The sequence below is a fragment of the Argentina anserina genome, chromosome 5, assembly GCF_933775445.1.
Source record: "Argentina anserina chromosome 5, drPotAnse1.1, whole genome shotgun sequence".
Lineage (NCBI taxonomy): Eukaryota > Viridiplantae > Streptophyta > Magnoliopsida > Rosales > Rosaceae > Argentina > Argentina anserina.
In genome coordinates, this window is record NC_065876.1 from 18,657,282 (window position 1) to 18,675,963 (window position 18,682).

Sequence of the window (18,682 nt, forward strand, 5' to 3'; positions counted from 1 at the left end):
CTGTGAGGGAAAGTTGGGGTCTTGTTTCTCCTATATATAGAGGCCCGAATCTACATCAGAAATCATCATCAACGTTGCACACATACTAGCCAAAACTCTACTGAATTACATACCCACTAATTCAGAAAATTCTAAAACCGATTTCTCTATATTTTCACCACCATATCCCTACGTGAAGATCCATTCAACTAGAAGACTTGTTTTCTCCTGGAATGTGTACTCCTAAACTTCACATTTTCCTAAACCCCTGTTGGCTCCTAACATGCACATAAACTATAGTAGGGGTGAACTTCATCCTCGCCCCACTCACCACCGAACCCATACCCCTCCATCGCTCCAGCCGCCAGTCGCACCCACCGGACCGCCTCACTTACAATGTTCGCTCCGTTCACTCAGATCCGTTGTCCATCTTGTTGCCTGGTCCGACTAAAGGAACTTGTTATCCGTTGGCTACCTATCTCTCTTACCATCGGTGTGTGCCCCATCATCAAGCTTTCTTAGCTTAGATCAGTCATGTCATTGAGCCACGCACTTATTCTGAGGCAGTTGTTCATCTAGAATGGCAGCAAGCCATGCTTTCTGAATTGCAAGCCCTCGAGGGTAATGGCACATGGACTCTTACCACATTTCCAGCTGGCAAAATTCCCATTGGTTGTCGTTGGGTATATAAGATCAAGCACAAAGCAGATGACTATATTGAATGTTATAAAGCCCAGTTGGTTACCAAGGATTTCACTTAGATAGAAGGTGTGGATTATCAGGAGACATTTTCCCCTACTACTAAAATTACTACTGTTCGTTGTCTCTTAGCTTTAGCAGCGTCTCGTCGTTGGAAATTACACCATTTGGATGTGAATAATGCTTTCCTTCATGGTGATTTATCAGAGGAAATATATATGTCTTCTCCACCAGGTCTTCGGCGACAGGGGGAGGAGAATATGGTATGTCGATTGCACAAGTCTCTGTATAGTTTGAAACAGGCTTCAAGGCAGTGGTTTGAGAAATTTTCTGATGCAGTAAAGTGAGCCGGGTATGTTCAATCTAAAGCTGATTATTGATTGTTCACTAAGAAGAAAGGAAATTTATTTACTGCTTTTTTGATTTACGTTGATGATATCTTCATTACTGGGAATGACTTGGAGACAATTGCTGCACTTAAGACTTTCTTGCATAGTCAATTTCATCTCAAGGATCTTGGAGACTTAAAGCATATTCTTGGCATCGAGGTTTCAACTTTGAAACGTGGTATCTTTATCAATCAACATAAATATGCATTGGAGATTATTGAAGATGCAAGATTATTAGGGGCTGCTCCGACATATACTCCCATGGAAAAATGCTTGAAATTGTCATAGCATAGTGATCTGCTCAAAGACCCTGAGAAATACAGGAGGTTGATTGGCTGGCTCATATATCTCACTGTATCCCGTCCTGATATTACCTATGCCATCCATGTCCTTAGTAGATTCATGAATCAACCTAGAAAGACGCATTGGGAAGCACCATTAAGGGTGGTACGTTACTTGAAAGGTGCTCCAGGACAAGGTTTATTCTTTTCTTCCATCAGTGATTTAAGGTTGAGAGCCTATTGTGATTTCGATTGGGCAGGATGTCCAGTCACAAGAAGATCTACAACCGGATACTTTGTCTTTCTTGGATATTCCTTGGTCTCTTGGAAGTCTAAGCACCAAAAGACAGTGTCTTTATCTTCAACAGAGGCTGAATATCGACCTATGACATGCACATGCTGTGAGTTGACTTGGTTACGTTGCTTACTCAAGGATTTGGGCATGTTGCTTCATGAGCCAACTTTGTTATTTTGTGACAACAAGGCCACATTGCAGTCAATCCTATTTTTCATGATCGAACAAGGCAAATTGAGATGGACTACCATTATATCCGAGACAAAATCTTAGATGGTTTTGTGGTATTGGGGGTAACTGATTTGCCGGGTGAAAGAACATCATCATCACGAGCTATGACGAATGATAGGAGAGGCTGCACGAGAAATTAAGATACAGCGAGGAAAGAAACAAGTTTGGATCAAACTTGCTCTGATACCATGTAAAAGAGAAGAAGAAAATTGGCTGAAGTGCACTTCATTGATATTGTACTATGAGCTTTACACATGAGTGGGAATGTTCAGATCCTACAAGTCAGGATTTGTTTACATTAGTAATACACATAAAGAAGCTTTACAACTCATACACAACCTATTACAATCAATATGACAGATTTGTTTCTCAACACTTCCCTACACCCAGTTCCCCTTTTTGATGTATGCAATAAAGGAGACTTCTCAGAAATCAAAATTAAAATTCTTAGAACTATTTTGAGATACTTGGCACCAGAGAACCAAACTTCTAAAATCATCTCCTAGAAAAAAAAAGATGCAGTGTGAAAACACAGTCAGCTCAATTTCAGTCATTACTTGCCCAAAACATAATTCTCTCCCTTACCAAACATACGGAAATTCAGCTATAAACCTGGCACCATGTTTGAAAATGATGATGTCATCGTTTTCAAACAATATCTCAGCCATTCGGTGTCATCTACGGTTGTGATTCATAAAGAAAGTCAAACAAAAATCGAAACGGTTAGCTTAATCTGTTAGTACAATGCAGAGGATCTGCAACCCACCCCTCTCCATCATCGAGCAACTCACCACCAGCGTTTATTTCTTTCGAATCCAACTTCAGTCACTTCTCCCAAAACTTCGACATCCTCCTGAGAGCCTTGTTGAGCCTTGCTCAATCTTGATCTTGTGTGTATGTCTGGGTCTTTGTGCTGCGCCGCTCAATTTCAGCAATCAAGGTACTTTGCGGTCGATTTAAGATTTTCTATGATGTGAAATTGAAGATAAAAGAAGAGAGAAATTTGAGTTGGGCTAGTTCAATTGCTTGGTTGGATGTTTTTTGAGCTCCTCAATTTCAGATTCACCGTCTCCTCGATGGAGAGCAACTCCACTGCGAATTCGAGGCGGGGAATTTGTTGATGTATTGTTTTGATGCGTCGTCGTTATACCTCAATTTTTTAGTAGTCTCATAACTCTACTTGCTTGTGTGTTAAGTGAACAACTAATAAAAACCAATCCTTTTCGGGATTATTGTGCTGCGGAAAGGAATGAAAATCTGCAGTGTAGTGCTTTAAATTATAAATTTCAAAAATTTAATGCCCAAATACTTTATTTGTTATAATGGTAATATACATGCACTACATATTCACAATCTTTCATACGTCCATGAAACCTTTGCAGCCTACAAATTCTCACAATATCATCAATCCATACATTGAGCAGTACTTGTGGCACATAGTGCTTGACTCTTTCCTATACAAAGGTGTGATTATATAATTCCCTTAAAAAAACTTAATATTATCTCAAATTAACTAAATGGTTCGACAATGTCTGATAATGTATGAGTTCCAAATTGAATGAAATTTTAACATAGTGCGTAAAAATATGAACTACTCGGTCCGAAGGTCTGAACTATCAGAGCCCATCATTCTGAAGTCTGCTGCGCCTATAACCACAGGACCACAAATGTTCCTAATGCAGTTGAAGATAAAGATCTGCAAGTAATAAGATTGAGTCACACTTCTACGCTCGATCATGTAAAACCATGGCTTCAATAAAAGGAATTGCTTGACAAATACAGAATTACATAAAAGGAAGACGAACCCACAATGGCTTACCACAATCCAAAACTGTAAGGAGATTGATTCCACCAGAAATATAGAGACGAGTCAAAAGAAAACCCAATCCAGCGGGGTAGGGCGATGTGAAGACCCGTTGCGATTAGAAAAAGGCTGAAGACTTGAGGAGTTAGGGCGAGAGTGAAGGCCTCTTTCGAATCCAATTAGCCCAGTGCGTCTTCGATGACCAATCCTCTTCCTCCTCCTCCTCTGCTTCTACTTCTTCTTGTTCTTCTTCAGCTTCAGCACCTCAGTTTCTTTCTCTGATTTTTCTTCTTCCCATTTACTAGAAACTCGGTTTCACGCATAAGACTGGTTTCGCTGTTAGTTTTTTTAACCTATCTCAAACGGTTGACTTAACAGATATATGACGTCATTTAGATGGAATATGACGTCTTCATTTTCAGAAAAAGCTGGTGTATGGCTAAACCTGGTGCGCTCTAGACATTCCCCCAAACATAGAACAACTTACGAATGCCAACTCATGAAGAACACACTAATAACAGAGTACCCTTTCCATTTACTATTTCCTAAGAATGGAGTACACAAAGAGATATAATAAAACAAACCACCAATAAATATCTATTCAATTACAATCCAAAGGCCAAAGCAATCAAGGATTAAGATTCATTTACAGTGAAATTAAAAACAGAATTTGAATATGAAAAATTCAGAGAAGTCACTGGAAACATAGAAGATATAATTTATAATCAAAGAATGAAAAAGAAGAAGTTGGTAGCACATTCAAATTACCCCTGTTGGAGCCCTCAACAATGGCGCAACTCTTCCATTCTCCTCTTTGCAGATTTCATCAAGATTGACTCCAACACTATTGAAAATAAAATATCAAAGGCAAATTCAGAAGCGAAAAGAGTCAAAGTGGTCATAGCACAATCAGCTCCAACTCTAAAACAAAAGAGCCAAGGTTGAAAGGGTCAGATTAAGAGAAACGGTCTCTACTTTCAAAGATCACCATGGACAACTGAAATCCCCCTTTTCATCTGCAAACAACTGAGGTTATCGCTTTCCTGTAATATGAAGCTCCCATTAAACCAAGGTCTATCCCATAAAAAAGAAAAAAAATTGAGATGATCTTCTTATTAACAGAAAAGATGAGAGTCCAACTGAGGAAAACTCACAAAAATTCAGTTGAGTACGGCGGCAACCGATCAGAATCGGTGATTCAGTGGGTTCACAGTTTTTGGATGTGAGGATTCAAGAAAATGTTGCCACTCTCAAGAGAAAACACACGGGGATTGAGTAGAGAATGAAGCTGTCAAAGAGAGGGGATAGAGAGAAAAAAAGAAAAAGAGGCTGAGGTCAACCAAAGGGTGGACTCTATCTAGTCTGTTGCAAAACCATGAATATGTAGGAAAGGAGTGTTGGCACCTGAAATACAATCAGACATTAAAGATAGTAGACAACATCAAGGGCTGAACTGCAAAGGTCAATCATAAAGCCTAACCTTCTCCTCGATATAGATCTTCTTCCCTGTGACAAAAAAGACAACCAATAACCACCAAAGCAAGAAATTAAAAGCACACCCAACAATAAGCTACAGTGGAGGCCATCCACATAGAAGAAAGAACATGAAAACGAACTGTCACACTGAGGATGCATATCAAAGTTTCCCTGAACTAAACAAAACAAAATACACAAATGCATAAACCTTGTAAGAAATCAAACACCATCTGCATTAAAATTGCCATAGATGGAACAAACAAAAAAAATCAAAGCATAAACCCAGAAATAAAAATCCACATAAAAAAAGTAAAATTTTAATGAATGAAACTTACCAAAAAAATCCAAGTATACCTTCTGAGAAATAGCAATCACAGCATTAGAAATCAATAGAGAGAAATCCAGCAATTCAATCGCATCAAGGATAATATTATATTGATGCATAATAGCACTGGATTATCTAAGCTTCGGGATGATAATGAACTCATGCTATATCATGTCTCTGAAGTATCTACATTTGAACTAAGGGATTCTATAAGTACTGTACCTCATGCCCAGGTCCAACATGCCCCAAAAATAAAGCTCCCACCGTCACCATTTCGGAAAGAACCTTGGTTATTTACAATGAAGTCCTACGCCTGCATCAATAAATTCCAAAATCATTTATTGGTTAATACCATATAAGCCAACTGGTTTCCTTATATTTAATCACAAACCTTTCCCCTCAGTCTTTCTCTGGATCTTGTACACAGATCCATAGCCACCTAGAGAAAGGATTATCAGTGAATCAGTCATCAATATAACGGACTCACCAGAAAGGGTTATCAGTAATCAGTAATCAATTCCTTACAATTCCATAGAACGAATTCGAAAGCAACAGAAAACAAAATGTCTATCGAAACAATAAAACTTGATAGGAGCACAAAGTGTGACGTTCTTAATGTGATTATGCCCTATTCTTACTCTTTGGTACCTCTTATATAGTATATTTTAGTGTCTTTTGTATGAATAAGTATCTAGGTAGAGCTTATATCAATTATGAGTGAATTGATGATGAAATCGTGCTAAGTTTTAAGAATCCTTGTTGAGATATGATTCCTTGTTCGAGTAGGATTCATCCTTTTGTATTTCTTTGTTTCTAATATACTTATTCTTATTAGGAAATACCAATCCATGTTTCAGAAGAAAAGCTTCCTAGTTCCACAAGGAAAAAGGAGAAGAAGATTTGCACTTAAAAGCCCAATCAATGCAAGAATTAAAATGCTGTCAAGATTCGTAGTCCAACTTCAACGGGGTCCCCTGGATAGCTCCGATCGAGTTAGAAGATGTGCCTTATATGAATAGAAAGCTATGTGAGTCTAGTTTCTGTAGGATTTGGAATCAAATCAATATCTTATTCCTACATGTAGATATAACCTAATCATTGATTGGAGGTCCAGTGAACTTGGCGGAATTATCTCAGCCATTGATTTGCTTTTGATCCAAGGGCTATGAGGGAAACTTGGGACTTTGTTCCTCCTGAATATAGATCAAAAATATGTATCAGAATGTCCATAAATCCATGCACCAAAGAATGTCAAAGAAGACATGCAGCAAATTAAATGAGAAGAGGCAAGAAAGTCAAAGAAGGCATGCAGCAAATTTAATGAGGAGAGCTAAGAAAAATCAAACATGGCTGCAACAATTAAGATTTTTGCTGCCTCCCTAATTCAAAGGAAGAAATTTGTACAAAAGAAATCAGCATCAAAGGAGGAAGAAGATATGCAATTAATGCAAAAGATATGCAATCCTTATAGAAATCAGAATTCTGGCACTGCAGATCATCCAACTTGGACAACCTCCCCTGGACAGCTCAAACTGACTGAGAAACTTCATGATATATGGATGAAAAGCCACGGAAGTGTAGTTGAAATTTCCAGTTGGAATCATCTCAATATCTATTTTCTAAAGAACGTTATGGCCACAACAAGGGAGAAAGGTCAGATCTGCCGAATCTAGGAAACATCAACCAATTTGGTTTCAACTTTGTGGACTTTGTGGCCATCCTCCCTTGGGTTTCTTCCTCTATATATAGCACCTCATTTCTACATAAAATGATCATCAACCTTGCTCACAAGACTTGCCAAAGCTCTGCCCAAACACTTTCATTCACCAAGCATCATAGAATCCGAATTCACCACCCTTCACCATATTTTCTGTCCAAAGCTTGGGAGCCTAGGATACCATTCTCTTGAAGATCTTGTGCTACCACTATAAGGAACCTTGGAGGAGAATTATAAAGTGTAACTCTATGATCTTCATGTTTAGTTTTCGGGTTTTTATGTTCTTGTTCTTGGATGATTTATGTTTAGGTTTTGTTAAAGTTCTTTTTATTCTTGTCTATGAGATATTTGTAATTTTCGAATGGCAGAGGAGAAACCCCATAATGTATCACCTATAAAATGATTGAAATGAAAACTCGGTCTAAGCTATTAGACTTTAACTTTAAGCGCTTGTTGGGAGGCAACCCGATTTTGATTCTTTACTCTTTACTCTTTATTTGGTTATTGTTTTTGTTCTTTTTGATTTGTTTTTTTGCGTGTGTAGGTTAGTTTTCAAAAAACCGTGAAGAGGAGCAAAACATTTTCGTTCAACATAATCTGGCAGAAACAGTACGTCAACTTCGGCAGACTGTATCTCCCAGCTCACAGGGAGTTGGAATATGTTCTTTATATTAAAACAAAGGTATTTTCGTCTAGTTTCTGATCATTTTACAGAACTAGATTTAGAGGTCTACAACATTCCCAGTTGAAATTTGAAGGCAGTAAGGTCGTGTCAGAAATTTAGAACTCATGCAGTTGCTGTCCGGAAATGGCAAAACATGGAGACTTCCGACCTAACTGGGAAGTCGTGCCATATATGGATTGAAAGCTTGTTGTGTTATCTTCAAGTTTGATTCATGCCACGTGTCCATTCCGGTTAAGTCAACGGAAATCAGGTACAAAGAGGTAAAGATCATTCCAATTTTTGATTCTATGAACCTGTTTTTCGTGACAAATTTGCAGGGGCATAACTTTCTCCTCATTTGGAGTCAGCGGACGTATTTTATATGCATGGAAAGCGAGAAACATCAGCTTTCTATTCCCACTGCTGGCTTACTAATTGGAGATTATTTTCGAACGTTATAAAGCATCGAATGCAAGCTGTTGGACGCGCCATAGGGGAGCTTTTCTCATCATTTTCTCTACTTTTTCCCATGTTTTTATTTTTCTATTTGTTTCCTTCCACTATGAGTCTTTCATTGCATTATTTATTTTTGACATTCATTGAGGACAATGCATGATTCGAGTGTGGGGGAAGGTTTACATGTTAGTGTCATAAAATCAGAAAAATAAAAAATAATTGTTTTTTATTTTGTTTTGTTTTGTTTTTGTTTTTGTTTTTGTTTTTGTTTTTGTTTTTATTTTGAGTCCTAGGTATGCCTTTAACTGTCTAGGATGAGTTGATCTTTGGACGATTGGTTGATAGATGATCATGATATTGAATTGAACTTCATTGTTATTTGATGGTTAATCGATGTGTAGAGATTGTACGAACATGTAGTAGATGAGGATTTTGAAACTTAGGTACAAAATGAGCATGTTCCCTACTTGTTTGAATTCATGTAACCTTTGTGAGTTTCGAGCCATATATGTGCTTTCTTTTTTAGTGATATTTTATCGTTCTTGGCTATATAATCTCATTATATCTATTTTGATCAATTCATATGTCATAGAATTGCATTGAACTAGAGAATGCTAAAACTTACTTTGTGAAACTTTCAAAACTTTTATCATAATACTCAGATTTTGAAAAGGATTGTTGGATATTTTAGGATTCCACCACTTTATGCCAAATAGCCGTATGCCTTATTTGTGCCCTGCTTGGGACACCTTAGTATTAACCCCTTTGAGCCTACGTTAAACTTTTTCTTTCATTACCAACATGTTAATATCCTTGCTTAGTATAGTTATATCTCTACCTTGTTCTGCAGAGCTGATATTTGATGTTAATATGGAGTGATGATTCGATGCAAGTGTGGGGTTATGATATGTATGTATTTGTGTTGTACGAAAAAAAGTGAAAAGAAAAAAAAATAGAAAGATGTTGTGAGAAGAAAAAGAGAAAAATACATGAACACGGCTTGAGAGAACAAATATATAAAGAAGTTACGGCATAGCTATGTTTGATGTGAATTTGAAGTTGTGATGTATTTGTTGAAGGCTCAATAATGTTTTACTTTAGTCTTTGTTCGTTTTCACAATGTTTAGAGTGAAGAATGGGTTCAACATGATGAAATTCGCCCTTGTTTTATGGAGTATGACGACATAACATGGATTATTATTACTCTGCTAAGTCTTGAGAATGACCTTTGTGATTCCTTTTACCTGAAAAATGATATCCTTACCGAGCCTAAGCCTACCTTTTATAAAGATCCGCGTGATTCTTAAAATGAGTAGCTTTTTATTTGTGAAGTTTGTTTCATGAGTATGGTTTGGGTTCATTTGTGCATATGATTGGTATCTTTCATGAGGTTTTCGAATTCACTATGTATTCATAACTCTTATGTGTGAAAAGCTTTTAAGCATATGCCATGTTCTTGAGAGAAAAGATTCGGAGTGCATGATAGGAGGACTTTGTGCTACGTTCTTAATATGTTTTTACCTCCATTTGTACTTTGCTTAACCCTTATTGTTGTAATATCGAGTCATTGAGTCACAATAGGAGTCTTGGATGGTTATGGATGTGTTTTTGTGCTTAAACGAGTTAAAAACGAAGAATTGGTCTAGAGTCCTAGTTTGAGTAGGAATCCTTATAGGACTAGGAAACCTAGTTGAATTAGGAGTCATCATCTTTCTACGTTTTAGTCGCATTGGCGATATCTTGAGAGTCATGTTTGCATTAGGAATCCTTGTTAGACTAGGAAACGTACCGTTTTGGAAAGTCCTACTTGAACTCAAACTCTTATTACGAAACTTTCCTAAATGAACTTTCCGGTTCTAGTAACTTACTTATTCTAGTAAGTTTCCTTTTTGCAAATTAGAAACTTTCCTAATCTAGTTGAGCTCATCTATTACATGTGTCTTTTTAAGACAACAATTGTCTAGATTAAGACATGAATTTCGAATGAATTATCTTTTACTTATGTTTTTCTTTTCTTATTTTCAGATTTGAAGAGATAATTCAAGGAGGGAATTAAGGAGGCCGTGTACTACATGGAGAAGGAGTTTCAGCCGTGCTATCCTTCCATTCAATCAAAGACAGCCGTGCCTTCCAATCAGCCAAGGAGAAGGAGTCCAGCCGTGTGCAACCCATGAGAGAATCAAGGAGATAAGAGCTTGTTCTACAAGGAAAAGAAGGGCAGCCATTCGATCCAAAAGAAGAGAAAAGATCCTAGCCGTGCATACATGGATCAGCCCATCCTAAACCCTAGCAGCCTCCTCCCTTGGTTCCTCTATATATAGCTCGGCCTCCCTTCATATTTGTCATCTCCATTCTCCCATAAACACAGCCGAATTGCTGCCCAAATACATCCAGAAAATTCAAGCCACAAAATCTTCATCCATCACCACAAAACCGTGCTCATCTTCCTCCTCATCCAAATCCGAATCATCCTTGCTTCATCCTAGAAGGTTTCTAAAGTGTGATTCATCCATGGCTTGTAATTTTTCTTTTGGTTTTCTGCAATTTTCGATTTCATTGTATGAATTCTTGGATGTGATTTTCGGTTTTATATATGAAGAGCATAAATTCAGACTTCTTTGGTTTTATGTTTTGATTGTATGAATTCATTGAAATATGTATGTATGCCGTGCTAGATGAATAGGGGCAGTAGGTTTTCGAATTGGTTTTAGGTTTTATTTTGATTTATTCCTTGAACTTGTGCATCTAAATCAATGCTTGAGGAAGCCAAGGCCATGGTTCTCCTAAGGTTGCGATTTCATTCACCAAAGTATTCTTTGATTGAATACGCGCTTCGTGTTTCAATAATTGATACTTGTTTAGGGTTGTGATAGTTCTAGGGATTTGCATGTTTAATCAAGATGAGTGACGCCATGCTTGTGTAACATGTTTCCAATTCGACTTAATGTGCTTATGTGCTACTTTGTTGTTTAACTAGTACGCTTCGTTATGTTGAACCCTCTTTAGCATATGTTTAGGATTGAACGCTTCGTTGATTCTAAATAATTAAGAAGTCTTAACGATTAGATGAACCGCTTCGGACTCTAATTAGAATTGGAATTGAAATTGACTTAGATATAATCGAGATAAGTTGCTGCCTATATGATGTTCTATGCGTGTCATACATGTTTCTTGAGTGAAATTCGTGTCTTGGTTATGTGATGAATGGTTGATCAATTGTATATAAGTAATTTAGGATTTATTTTAAGTAGTAGTTTTAGAATCCAAATCAAATCCCCCAATAACATGATAGGTGTTGAGGCCCTTTTGATTCCCCGGACTGAACGATCCCTGCTTATTCTATACTAACGATGATGTTTTACAGGGTATTTTATAGACGTTCTAACAAAACGCTCTATCAGTGCATATCCCTTGTGAGTTGAATTTGAACTTGTTTTTAACATGTTGAGCTTAATATCACCTATGTTTTTGCCATGTGTTACTTGTTATACGAGATCTCATGTTTATTAACCATTGAATTCATTCTATCTGTTTTGATTGAGAATTATTCTTGATATTATGAATTTGAAAATCTCTGAGACAAAATGTTGAAGGCATTATAGTTGAGTCGTTTGTTTAGATGTATTAATTTTTGTTTTATGTTTTTGTTTCCCTTTTCTAGTGTTTGCTAAGGGACTAGCAAAATTTAAGTGTGGAGTTGTTGATAGGAGCACAAAGTGTGACGTTCTTAATGTGATTATGCCATATTCTTACTCTTTGTTACCTCTTATTTAGTATGTTTTAGTTTCTTTTGTATGAATAAGTGTCTAGGTAGAGCTTATATCAATTATGAGTGAATTGATGATGAAATCGTGCTAAGTGTTAAGAATCCTTGTTGAGATATGATTCCTTGTTCGAGTAGGATTCATCCTTTCGTATTTCTTTATTTCTAATGTACTTATTCTTATTAGGAAATACAAATCCATGTTGGAGAACGAAAGCAATCCTAGTTCTACAAGGAAAGAGAAGAAGATATGCACTTAAAAGCCCAATCCATGCAAGAATGAAAATGCTGTCAAGATCTGTAGTCCAACTTCGATGGGCTCCCCTGGATAACTCCGATCGAGTTAAAAGACCTACTTTATATGGATAGAAAACTATGTGAGTCTAGTTTCTGTAGGATTTGGAATCAAATCAATATCTTATTCCTACATGGAGATATGACCGAATCATTACTCGGAGGTCTAGTGATCTCGGCAGAATTATCTCAGCCATTGATTTACTTTTGATCCAAGGGCTATGAGGGAAACTTGGGAACTTGTTTCTCCTGCATATAGAGCACAAATATGTATCCGAATCTTCATAAATCCCTGCACCAAAGAATGTCAAAGAAGGCATGAAGCAAATTAAATGAGAATAGGCAAGTTAAAGAAGGCATGCAGCAAATTTAATGAGGACAGGTAAGAAAAATCAAACATGGCTGCAACAATTAAGACTTTTGCTGCCTCCCTAATTAAAAGGAAAAAATTTGTGCAAAAGAAATCAGCATTAAAGGAGGAAGAAGATATGCAATTAATGTCCAATCCTTATAGAAATCAGAATTCTGGCAGTGCAGATCATCCAACTTTGATGGGCTCCCCTGGAGAGCTCAAAATGACTGAGAAAATGCATGATATATGGATAAAAAGCCAGGGACGTCTAGTTGAAATTGCCAGTTGGAATCATCTCAATATCTATTTGCTAGAGAAAGTTATGGCCACAACAAGGGACAAAGGTCAGATCTGCCGAATCTATGAAACCTCAACTAATTTGATTTCAACTTTGTGGACTTTGTGGCCATCCTCCCTTGGGTTTCTGCCTCTATATATAGCACCTGAATTCCACAGAAAAACATCATCAACCTTACTCACAAGACTAGCCAAAGCTCTGCCTTCAACACTACTCATCATCCTCAAAGCTATTCAAGGCGAAAACAGCATCTTCCCTTCATTCCATTCGATTGAAAGCGCTACGTATAGGATTGCCATTCAAGTTGAATCCGTGCTGCCTTTTTTTGATACCACTAAGGAGATTACAAAGTGTAACTCGTTACTTCTTCACTTATGTTTTCGGTTTGGATTCTTTGTGTGATGTTGTGTTTATGTTTTTGGCTAGTTCCGAATTTGTGGAATACTCTTATGTAGTTTACGATTTTGCAAGATGTTATAAAGTAGTTCTGATTTTGTTTTATATGATTTCTATGTAGATGTCGTGAGTTTATAATTCAATGATTTAATGATTCTCTTTCTTGTGCGTTAACTATATGTGATTCAAGGCGCTAAGTTAGTTTTGCATATAGGATTCTTAAGTGTTTTTGTTAACTTGTTAAAGTAAGTGACATGCTTGACTTGTTAGTAATCACTAGGAATTAACCATGATCCGTTGTTATCTAAGATGCACTAAGTAATTAGATAAGAAATGAATCAATGAAGTGGTAAGATTGAGATTGACATGTTACCTTGTAATTTCTAAGCGCTAAGATAGGATTACCAGGCCATGTTTCGAGTTAGGAATGCACTAAGTAACCTAGTTCGGCATTAGTTGTTGTTTGTTCACTCAATACTTGTCCGCTAAGGCTCGGTGTTTGCATAGGATGAGATTATGATTTTGAAGCTACTTGTGATGTTTTGTTTGGTGATGTTTATGTGTTGGTTGGTTGATCACATGTATATATTAGTTTAGGATTTATTTTTATGTTCTTGATACGATCCTATATCAAATCTTTATATCTCTTATGAATTCGTTGTTAAATGTTTGTGATTCTTTACTCTGGTTGGATCCCCGGTTTGTGAACGATATCCTCTTGCTTTATACTACTAACGATGCTTACAGGGTTAATATTGATCTCGAGGAATCGAACCGATCAGGGGTCGTAACAATTAAGCACATAGAATAAGTAAATTCCATGTTTTAGGGCATTAGAATATATGAGAATTATGATCCAACACACCAACCAACATCAATTTCAACCTAGAATCACCAAATCTTTAACAACAACTAACTTACTCAAGAAGTAACCTAACACATGCAAATGACCTATGTAAACTCTCGTATCGACGAGCACATCACAATGGAGTAAACCATTACTCCGAAACATTATCCTACATGTCGTCGATAGTGGTGGCACCGTCACTTTTTCCTGTGACCACCAATGATCACTAAGATTCACCACCACAATCTAAATAATATTTCCAACAAAGTCTAAATACATGCCTAAACAGTCAAATCGATGAACAACATAAAATCAGCATTATTCACAGACCCTTGAAAAATTGAAATTCTTGATTCGAGTACTTACACTTCGATTTTGCTCGATTCCTTTTGTGGGAATGGTGCTGGGACGGAGACAAGCAAAACCCCTCAAGAATCTAGAGCTATGGTGGCCGAAGGAGACGGCGCCGACATAACAGTAAGTTCCGGCGGTTTCTGCACCGTGTGTGGTTGTCGCCGGCATGCATGGCGTAGCTCAAAAGGTGGAGATTGTCGAGCCCGTTAGTTTGATAGGTGGCACGACGCGAGGCGACGTCGGACGGTAGAGAAATTGGCCGGAGAAGATTTTGAGTCTGGTGAACGGTACCTGAGCTGGGTTTGAAAAAAAAAACTGATTTTCTTAGATTCTAATCTCCTCTCCTTCTTTTTATACTCTTTCTAAAATCAGAAACCAAACTACTGTTGCAAACAACTTCTACATAGCAAATGCCAAATGAAACATGTGGTCGTGCATGGCTTAATGCCTTATGAAATTAATTCAATCCCTTACAAAATCTATAAATATGGGGCATTACATTGGGGAAGTTATGGCTAAACTAGAACCTCCAAAGAGAACTTACCGGCCACCAACCTAACAAGTTTCACTCAGACAACCTCTAGTCTACTAAATGTACATGGCGATGAGTGCTTCCCAATGGTTGTACAAACAATTTTTTTGATCTTAACCACACATCCACATAAGAACCACAAGAAACCCCAATTCACAAAACTCTCGATCGTCTTTATCTATCACCGAAAAATCTCTTCTCGGTGAGTGGTGACCATTGTGCACATCGAACACACACTAGACGAAACCAATCACTGAAGATATCCTCCAGCAATCAAGGATTAAAACTATTGCTGCTAGCCTGCATTAAACTCTATATTAAGATAGTCGAAGGTCTTGTTTTTTTATCGAGATCTTTTTTTTAAAATGACATTGCATCACGAGACAAAAGATCTAAACACAAAAAACTCACCCTACATTTTTTTTAACAAATAAGGACATAAGCTCAAGTTCAGAATTATGTGGACCCAAACTTAATTAATTAATTGACATTGAAAAATAAAAAATGCCATTAATTTCGCAAAAATTATCATGCTACCAAGCCACTAACTGACAAATTTATCTCTCTAGTTTTTTTTAGATTTTTTTTTTTTACAATTTCAAGTTTTTTCGCTAATTCATTCACATTTTGGATCGGAGAAGATTAAAACTACTAAGTTGTTGCTTATCACATGAATTTTCATTTGAGTACAGTGAAACATATATTTTGAGAAACTTCGGAATTTCATAATTTAGTTACCACAAACAACAGTAGCAACAACTAGGAAAGCAGCAGTAGTAGTATGATCAACTATTAGTAGTGGTAGCATGGTGAACTTAGCAATATCAGTTGCTACAAGACAATTATGAGTGCAATAATACGAGCAAGTAAGTAGTAAGCATCAATTTAATGTAGTCACGACTAACGGTACTAGTAACATGTAACCATGCATCTGAACCTTAATATATATATATAGTAGCAAACAACTATGAGCCAAATACAATGATCATATGAGTATGCGTACGTCAAATAGCATGAATGATGAGATGTGTAGTAATATAAAGTGTAGTAACATGAAGTGTAGTAATATGAAGTGTAGTAACAGTTTTGACGAGTAAAAGCGTAGTAGCACACCAAAATGAGTACTAGTGTTGATACGACCCCAATCTTTTACGATTCGTTGCGATAATAGTTTTATCTTTTACTTGGAACAAGAGTCGTACTACGTGTGACGACTATAAAAGTTGACTTTTCGATGCGTAAGTTTTTCGGGAAAACTTCCTACACTAAAGTCGTAGAGATCTTCGATACGAATTCGTGGACACGCGGCACGTCTAAATCGGAGTTCGTATGGGAAAGTTATGAATCAAAAAGCGTATTTGGGCATTTTTGGATATAAGTATAAATATGGGTAAAATATCAGAAAAAGAAAGAGAAAAGAGAAATCCGTCGGGCACTGTTCACCTGAGAGAACCCCGATTTTCACCCCGTTGGTTCTCCCTCATCCGGCCACCACTCCGGCCGCCACCAGTCGCGTTGGAAGCGCGCCACCGACCCCTGCAAGTCTGTGGTGGTGGCGCACACCTCTCGCCGCCTGGAGCTCGTCGCCACACCATGAAGCCGAGAGGCCTAGTCGGCGTCACTCCCTCCTCCGGCCACCATAGGCCACAAAATCGGTCCCAAAAGAAGCGCAAGGAGCCGTATAGCAAACCCTCCAAAGGGATCGAACCAATTCGCCTTGAGGTAAGAGAATCGACGATTTGAAATTCTAGGGTTCATGATTTGAGATTTTTCTATTTGATTTCGATTGATGTGTTTAGACTCTGAATTGGCCTTAGTAGTGAACTGGAAAGTTATTAGAAATGTTGTATAGATTGTGTTGATGAAATTTAGTGATGATTTGAGGCCAGCGGTAGCGGCGGCGCCGCCACTGTTCCGGCGGCGCGTGGCGCTGGAATCCGCGTTAGGATTTGTTGAAAATACGCGTTATTGGGTTGTATATCGTGAAAATCAACCCGTTGGATTGATCCTATTTTCGTCCTAGGATATAAGGATTTATTTAATCAGACTTACTAGATGTGTTGGTGGTTGATTTGGTCGAGAATGAGATTCTCGGCTTATTTCCTCGACCAAAATGGTGTTACCTTACTAAGTTGAACTACAAATGGCTTGATCCCTTATAAAGGGTACGTAGGCAGCCAACTAAGGTTTGGGTGCAGCCACAATTAAATTAGATTAGATTTCGGTTGCTGGTTTTAAATTTTAGTTTTAACGCATAATTAGGTTAATTTTTGGGACGGGTCGTCTAAAGTGTTGTACTATAATTAAATGAGTTAGGGTGTAGTAGCACACAAGACATGTATGAGTATTGAAACATGACTCAAAAATGAAATTTTGTTATCGACAGTAACAAGTTTTAGTTGGCAGTAGCAACTAATTTTGATAGTAATAGATGTGGAAGAGTGAATGCAGTAGCAGCTTTATCACCCTAATACTACTACATAAATTGGATTTGCTGGGAAAAAAATTGTTGTTACTGTCTTTGCTCGAAAAATATAAATATATTTAATTTAATTTTAGTATGGGGTAATTTGGTAAACTAAACTGAGGATACATGGTATACATGGAAGAATATGTCCTTATTTGTTAAAGTATATCCTTACTAGTAAAATCAACTCTATGTGATTTATTTGTGATAAACATCTCTTTTTAGGATTTATGAGTAGTTTCATTTTTTATATATATATAATCAACGTTGGTATTTTCAAAAACTCTCTAGGTCCAGAGATTATGCGCGCCGAGGGGTTATGTTAAAACGCTTCCTCTCCTCGACATCAAGACTAAATTGGGATTAAACTTCAATTAACGTTCGAGATTTGAACCTAGGTACGAGGAATTACCACACCACGGCTCTTAACATCGACCACCTGTGGTGGTTTTCTTGCGGTCCCTATTAAATTGACCATCACATATTTAATATAAAAAAGCAGGAGACAACATTGACTTATGTATGTTCTGTTAATACTCTTATATATTATTATTATTATTATTATTATTATTATTATTATTGTAGGAATGCACACGTCATCATTCTTTCATTCCACTCAGGCAGGCATTCCGCAATTTAATAGTTTAGCATCCCAAATTAATCACCTCTAGCTCTCTGCATTAATAGCGTATAGGGATATAGTATAATTCGATTGAAATCGGAAGTTTTAGAGAAAAGTGATGAATCATGGATGATATGTCCCCTGCTTGGACTTTACTTACAAGTTACAGAAATATGCGTGTACTCCCAATTATATATAGGTCACTGAGATTTTGGTGACCACGTGATGTTTAGTAGCTAGGCAAAGCCATTTATATGAATTACACCGTGACAGTGACCCTTCCAAAGTGCATGTAGCCCCGGCTCTCAATAAGACACAGATAGAGACACCTCGGAAGGGGTCTTCCTTCTGCAAATTAATTGATAGAGAGACGTCTGAGGGGTCAGGGATTTTTCCTGTCTTGTATGGGAGAAAGTGAAAGAGCTGGGAATGAGTTGTGAA

At 37.3% G+C, this 18,682-nt stretch overlaps 1 protein-coding gene across 1 annotated transcript; it reads left to right on the top strand.

Annotated features, from left to right (window-relative positions):
• Nucleotides 1-603: 603 nt before the first annotated feature.
• LOC126795668 (uncharacterized mitochondrial protein AtMg00810-like) lies at nt 604-1,916 on the top strand. Its single transcript, XM_050522460.1, has 4 exons — nt 604-715; nt 811-941; nt 1,074-1,226; nt 1,356-1,916. Exons 1-4 carry the CDS (start codon nt 604-606, stop codon nt 1,914-1,916), a joined length of 957 nt encoding a protein of 318 aa, XP_050378417.1.
• Nucleotides 1,917-18,682: the final 16,766 nt, after the last annotated feature.